General features: G+C 42.9%; 1 protein-coding gene and 2 non-coding genes across 6 annotated transcripts in view; all 3 read left to right on the plus strand.

The window, feature by feature from the left end:
* The window catches only part of NCL (nucleolin), a 24411-nt gene extending 19070 nt beyond the window's left edge, over nucleotides 1-5341 (plus strand). For all 4 annotated transcript variants that reach the window (XM_017529039.2, XM_017529036.1, XM_017529037.1 and 1 more), the window contains exons 7-14: nucleotides 631-755; nucleotides 1394-1517; nucleotides 2002-2159; nucleotides 2965-3088; nucleotides 3327-3460; nucleotides 3959-4085; nucleotides 4449-4675; nucleotides 4831-5341. In XM_017529039.2, coding sequence (XP_017384528.1) covers nucleotides 631-755; nucleotides 1394-1517; nucleotides 2002-2159; nucleotides 2965-3088; nucleotides 3327-3460; nucleotides 3959-4085; nucleotides 4449-4675; nucleotides 4831-4904 — 1093 coding nt within the window. In that variant the 3' untranslated portion in view covers nucleotides 4905-5341. The remainder of the gene's footprint in view (nucleotides 1-630; nucleotides 756-1393; nucleotides 1518-2001; nucleotides 2160-2964; nucleotides 3089-3326; nucleotides 3461-3958; nucleotides 4086-4448; nucleotides 4676-4830) is intronic.
* On the plus strand, nucleotides 3570-3649 carry LOC119471353. The gene has a single exon (XR_005200386.1). It is a non-coding gene; the product is annotated as a small nucleolar RNA SNORD20 (small nucleolar RNA).
* LOC119471351 lies at nucleotides 4138-4274 on the plus strand. Its single transcript, XR_005200384.1, has one exon. It is a non-coding gene; the product is annotated as a small nucleolar RNA SNORA75 (small nucleolar RNA).
* Nucleotides 5342-7155: the final 1814 nt, after the last annotated feature.

A 7155-nucleotide genomic window follows, 5' to 3' on the forward strand; every position in this document is an offset into this window, starting at 1 on the left:
TAATTTTTTTTATTTTTAGTAGAGACAGGGTTTCACCGTGTTAGCCAGGATGGTCTCGATCTCCTGACCTCGTGATCTGCCCACCTCATCCTCCCAAACTGCTGGGATTACAAGCCTGAGCCACAGCACCCAGCCAGCAAGTTTTGATAATTTGGTGTTGGGAACATTGCTTGAACTTGGGAGATGGAGGTTGCAGTGAGCCAGGATCATGCCACTGCACTCCAGCCTGGACAACAGAGCAAGACTCCATCTCAATTTAAAATAATAATTTGGTGTTTATTTTTTTGGAAGTACCTAAAACTGTTAGACTTGACTAGTCATAGAAAATGCTTTTATCCAGACAGGATTCTCCTGTATTAGTGCTTATAGGTGTTCTGCTGCTATGGTGAATTGTTACAAGCAATTTAGCTAGTAATGAAGACCTCAAAGGTTAACGTGCGTGTCATGTCTTCATACTAAGACCTTGTTCTGTAGCTACAATTTGCAGAGCCTTGACTTTATTTTGCTAATACCAGGGGTGCTTTTTAATGTGATCTTTGTTTGCACCATCCCATTTGTCTGGAATACATATTGTGGATTTCTATTTGTGTTTTTACCTGTTGGAATTTTGCCTTCCTCTTCACCTTGAAGGAAATTTGGTTATGTGGATTTTGAATCTGCTGAAGACCTGGAAAAAGCCTTGGAACTTACTGGTTTGAAAGTCTTTGGCAATGAAATTAAACTAGAGAAACCAAAAGGCAAAGACAGTAAGAAAGGTATGTAATGATTTAGGAGATGATGCAGCAAACTCAGGCGCTAGACTGCTAGGGAAAACGCTTTGTAACCCATTTATGTTTGTTTCCTTTTATTTAAAAAAAAAAAAATTTCCCCTTGGTTTCTTCTTAATGTGGGGATTTAATGAGTTACAGTGTTTACAAGAGTACTAAGTGCTGCTTGCTAGTGTTATAGTGTAAATTCCTGAGTTAGGCAAACGAGCACTTTCATTGAGAATAAGATTGGATGCACCTAAATTAATGTAAAGGGGTCTTTCTTCACTGAAACTAGCTTAGGTCCCTAATTACTGTTTGAATCCTTTGCTTTTTTTCTCTATACAGTTGTAATATTTTAAATTGGTATATATTTTTTGTTTCTAAAAATAATGCATGCACACCTACTCTAGGTTGAACTCTAGTTTGAACAGATAGTTTGACATCAGCTGTAACAACATAGAGGGACCACTTGTGTGTTGCCACCACGGTATCTCCATATTTAGCACAGAGCCGTGTATATCGTGGGATCTCAAATTATTTGTTGACTAGAGCTATGTCTGTTTTCCCCCCCTTTTTTTATTGTCGCTCCAAACGTTCGGGTTTTTTTTTAGGCCATTACAGCTAATTTTTATTTTTTAATCTAGAACGAGATGCGAGAACACTTTTGGCTAAAAATCTCCCTTACAAAGTCACTCAGGATGAATTAAAAGAAGTGTTTGAAGATGCTGCGGAGATCAGATTAGTCAGCAAGGATGGGAAAAGTAAAGGGTATGTTCTGTCTATTGAACAATGTTGGGGTTTTTATAACATTAATGCACTTCCCTGTATTAACAAAGGAAATGTTGGTTTGATTTTCTTAGGTGTGTAATCTTGGGCCATTTAACCTGTAAACCTGTGCCTCAATTTACCCATCTGTACTGTGGGGATAACATATTCATAGGGTGATTTTAAAAGACAAGCTAATACATATAAAGGAGCAAGATATGTGCCTAGCCTATAATAAATAATTTTTGTAAGTAGTAGCAATGCTTTCAGCTGAAGAAAACTGAGTTTTTGTAAAACTTTTTAGTGGGAAAGCGGAAGCTCAAGTTTTGGTTGAAAATTAGAAGATAAGGGAAGTTGGCATTTTGGTTGGCATAAAACTAATGGCATTTATTGTACTCAGATCTGAAGCAAGTTCTGTGTTGCTGAGGTAAAAGCATTTGTGTTGATAAGGTTTTTAAATTCACCAGTTCTTCTCCCTCCATTGCAGGATTGCTTATATTGAATTTAAGACAGAAGCTGATGCAGAGAAAACCTTTGAAGAAAAGCAGGGAACAGAGATCGATGGGCGATCCATTTCCCTGTATTATACTGGAGAGAAAGGTCAAAATCAAGACTATAGAGGTGGAAAGAATAGCACTTGGAGTGGTAAGAAATTAGGCTTGTTACAGGGTTCCAGAATTAGAGAGAAATCCTTTGTGTCTTTGTACTTCCTAAGTACTTTTTTTTTTTTTTTTTTGAGACGGAGTTTCGCTCTTGTTACCCAGGCTGGAGTGCAATGGCGCGATCTCGGCTCACCGCAACCTCCGCCTCCTGGGTTCAGGCAACTCTCCTGTCTCAGCCTCCTGAGTAGCTGGGATTACAGGCACGTGCCACCATGCCCAGCTAATTTTTTGTATTTTTAGTAGAGACGGGGTTTCACCATGTTGACCAGGATGGTCTCGATCTCTTGACCTCGTGATCCACCCGCCTCGGCCTCCCACAGTGCTGGGATTACAGGCTTGAGCCACCGCGCCCGGCCCTTCCTAAGTACTTTTTAATCAAAGTTACTTAAATGTAGGTGAAGATCAAGGACATTATACTTCTAGTCACACTCTTATTTGGAATAGTAATAAAATCATTTTGCATTGGAACACAGTAGGCAAATCAAGCTTCCGTTGTAGGTATGTTTTGTACTTTAAATGACTTCGACCATGTGTGTTTTGAACTCAGATTATTGTTCTAGGAAAACAGACCAGTAGTCAGCCTATACATAAAGAACAACCAGCAGGACATTGCAACATGTACTAGGTACTCAATATGTTGAGTAACAGAAGTGGATTTCACCTACATCAGTTATTTGTGTAATAACTCTTTCAAGCACTGAAATTCTTAGGAATAAGATAGTACTGCTGTGAACAAAGCTGGGAACCATTGTGTCAGAGTTTTAAGAATGTGGCATCTCTGTCTGCAGGTGAATCAAAAACTCTGGTTTTAAGCAACCTCTCCTACAGTGCAACAGAAGAAACTCTTCAGGAAGTATTTGAAAAAGCAACTTTTATTAAAGTACCCCAGAACCAAAATGGCAAATCTAAAGGGTAAGATAATGAACACGTTTATGTCATCAGTTACGGTCTGTGTGTGTCTTACAGGTCTAAAGGAAGGTAAGGTCATGTGTGATCCTGTCAGAAAAGCCAAATCATTTTAGCTACATAAATGGGTATAAAATAATATCATTTAGGTATAGACTTGAGGGGAGGGGCTTGGCAGCATCATGTGACAGAGAAGGAACATGTGCCTGGTAGCTTACTTTAAGCATTGACTGTTCATCCTCAGGTATGCATTTATAGAGTTTGCTTCATTTGAAGATGCTAAAGAAGCTTTAAATTCCTGTAATAAAAGGGAAATTGAGGGCAGAGCCATCAGGCTGGAGTTGCAAGGACCCAGGGGATCACCTAATGCCAGAAGCCGTAAGTTAACCTGGATAGGATGCTGTGGTTGGGGGTGGCACTCTCAGTGCTTTCAGTGTTTATTTTTTGCACAAATTGTGTTTTCTGTTGCTACTGAGTGAAGAATAACTGGATATGATGACTGATTACCTGAGAAATAATTGATGAAATCTCAAGAAAATTCCTCTAGATAGTCAAGTTCTGATCCAGCTGTCAACTCAAGCAGCAGATTTGCCTGTGATTTCCTGCCCCTCCAGTGGGCAGCACTTGGCCAGGGTTGCTTCTCCCACTTTCCATATTAGATCTGGGGCAGGAGATCAACTATGCAGTGGCAATTTAGAAATAGAAACTCAAAACAGCCTTATTTGAATTAAAACTAGTTGGCTTAGTTGCTTTTAACTGCTTTTCCACTAAGACAAGCATTCTTGGCCAATAGTCATACTAGGCATTGTGCAGATTTCACTGTTACTATGTACAAACTGTGACTTCACATAAAGTCACAATTTTTTTTCTCCCCAGAGCCATCCAAAACGCTGTTTGTCAAAGGCCTGTCTGAGGATACCACCGAAGAGACATTAAAGGAGTCATTTGACGGCTCTGTTCGGGCAAGGATAGTCACTGACCGGGAAACTGGGTCCTCCAAAGGGTAAGGACAAGAATCATGAGTGCCTTGTTGTGGAGACCCTCGAGTCTAACGTGTCTTCTCATTGAGCTCCTTTCTGTCTATCGATGGCAGTTTATGGATTCGCACGAGAAGAAGAGAGAATTCACAGAACTGTCATTATTTTACCTTCTGTCTTTACAGAGGTATATTTGGCTGTTTTGTGAGACATTCTGGGGTTCAAGCTGTCACACCAGTTAGTTTTCCATAGAGAGCTACTCTGTCACTGGTATCTCTTCCCAACTAAAAAAGACTACTTTCCATGGGACGACTCCCAGCATGTGCAGTTCACCTGGAACATGTGCAGCAGGTGCTTTTTATAATGGGCAATTTCATTTGGTGTTCTAGGTTTGGCTTTGTAGACTTCAACAGTGAGGAGGATGCCAAAGCTGCCAAGGAGGCCATGGAAGATGGTGAAATTGATGGAAATAAAGTTACCTTGGACTGGGCCAAACCTAAGGGTGAAGGTGGCTTCGGGGGTCGTGGTGGAGGCAGAGGTGGCTTTGGAGGCCGAGGTGGTGGCAGAGGAGGCCGAGGAGGGTTTGGTGGCAGAGGAGGCCGAGGAGGATTTGGAGGTAAGGCTCACAGGGATGACTTCTTCAGTCTGTACTGGATGCCACACAGCATGTATGCTTGAGAACCCTGTACCCTGTCAGGGTTCCTAATCACTGCGGGGGGGAGGAGGACCTTTGTATGCATTCTTTAATAGCATCTTGCCTTCCCCCCGTAGGGCGAGGTGGCTTCCGAGGAGGCAGAGGAGGAGGTGACCACAAGCCACAAGGAAAGAAGACGAAGTTTGAATAGCTTCCGTTCCTCTGCTTTCCCTTTTCCATTTGAAAGAAAGGACTCTGGGGTTTTTACTGTTACCTGATCAATGACAGAGCCTTCTGAGGACATTCCAAGACAGTATACAGTCCTGTGGTCTCCTTGGAAATCGTATAGATAACATTTCAAGGGCAATACCTTGTTGGTTTTGACTGGATATTCGTATAAACTTTTTAAAGAGTTGAGTGATAGAGCTAACCCTTATCTGTAAGTTTTGAATTTATATTGTTTCATCCCATGTACAAAACCATTTTTTCCTACAAATAGTTTGGGTTTTGTTGTTGTGGTTTTTTTGGTTTTGTTTTTTTTTGTTTGTTTTTTGCGTTCTGGGGGTTGTAAAAAGAAAGCAAAATGTTTTATCATGGTTTTTGCTTCAGCAGCTTTAGGACAAATTAAAAGTCAACTCTGGTGCCAGACGTGTTACTTCCTAAAGAGTGTTTCCCCTGGAATGTCACTGGAGAGCATGGCATAGCCAGCTCTGCCACTTGCTTCATCCTTCCCAATGGAAATGGCTCAGTGTGTGCATTTCCAGTGTCCCGGCCCACAACTTGGTTGAAATGCTGGTGAGGGGACCCACTCCTACAGCCCTGGTGCTGGCTTGAAGGTTGCTGCAGCTTTTCCCACTTGTAGCAAGCCTGAGGATTATGTCCAGAATACGACTCTGGAAAGTATGGGAATATAATAGGTTTCTTAGGACAAGCAGTTAAGAGCATCAGGGTCAGGCACAGCGCCTCACGCCTGCAGTCCCAGCACTTGGGGAGGCCAGGGCGGGCAGATGATTTGAGGTTAGGAGTTCAAGACCAGCCTGGCCAACATAGTAAAACCCTATCTACTAAAAGTATAAAAGTTAGCTGGGTATGGTGGTGTGCGTCTGTAGTCCCAGCTACTCAGGAGGCTGAAGCAGGAGAGTCAATTCAAACCCAGGAAGCAGAGGTTGCAGTGAGCTGGGCATGCACCACTACACTCCATGCTGGGCAACAGGGCGAGACTACGAAGAAGCACTTCTGGAATAGAACTCATGCTAGATGGATAGACCAATGAACCCTGGGGCTGAGGAGGAAACTGTTAATCCAGTAAAGCCCAAAAAAGCCATCCATTCTGCACTATGTATATTATTATTTCTGGTCATAAGTAATTGGCTCGTGAGCAAGGTCTGAGTCAAAGGACTATCAACATTGTGATGAATTTAGCTGAAACTCGGTGCCTAAAAATCAACGTAGGTAGCCAAGTCCAAAAGCCTGCTCTGGTCAGGCCAGTGCAATCAATTAACTGGTAAGTTTAGAAGGCAACCTGAAGACAGCTGCTTTGGGTTTACCCTGGTTGAGTAGGATATTGGAATCTTAAGATCCTTGTGCTTATCACCTGCTTGTCAGCCCTGTTCAATGTCCAGGGGATGAGTGGTGACAATCCAGGTATAAGACCCTCATGCTCTAGAAAGGAAGGTGGTCAGTGAGGGTAGTAGCTATGAGAAAAAAGTGGGAGGATCTCGCATGAGGCAAACATAAAGACAAAAAAAGGAAGCCCTTGTAGCCAATGAATTGAAGACTTTCAGTTAATTGAAGCCCGTCGGGTGTCATGGATTAAGTCTGTTAGCTCTGAAGTTGCAGCAAGGCAGATAGTATGAACATAAGCATGAAGTTATTTCCACGGCTGTCCTAAGTTGCTTTCAAGAAAGATCTGTGACGGGTCAGGCACAGTGGCTCATACCTGTAATCCCAGCACTTTGGGAGGCTGAGGCAGGTGGATCACCTGAGGCTGGGAGTTTGAGACCAGCCTGACCAATGTGGAGAAACCCCTGTTACCTACTAAAAATACAGAATTAGTTGGGCATGGTGGCACATACCTGTACTGTAATCCTAGCTACTTGGGAGGCTGAGGCAGGGAGCTCGAAACCTGGGAGGTGGAGGTTGCAGTAAGCCAAGATCTTGCCGTTACACTCCAGCCTGGGAACTGTCAAAAAAATCTTGTGAGGCTTCGTGCAGTGGGTCATACGTGTAATCACAACACCTTGGGAAGCCTGGGTGGGGAGATGGTTTGAGACCCATCTCTACAATAAAAATTAGGTGGCCATGGTGGCATAAGCCTGTAGCCCTCAGGAAGCTGAGGTGGGAGGATTGCTTGAGCCCAAGAGTTGGAGGCTGCAGTGAGCTATGATCACACCACCACTCCAGCCTGGGTAACGGAAACTGAAAAACCTTGTGACCTTGGTGTCTAGGTCTTCTGGAATCTA

The sequence above is a fragment of the Cebus imitator genome, unplaced genomic scaffold, assembly GCF_001604975.1.
Source record: "Cebus imitator isolate Cc_AM_T3 unplaced genomic scaffold, Cebus_imitator-1.0 Scaffold57, whole genome shotgun sequence".
Lineage (NCBI taxonomy): Eukaryota > Metazoa > Chordata > Mammalia > Primates > Cebidae > Cebus > Cebus imitator.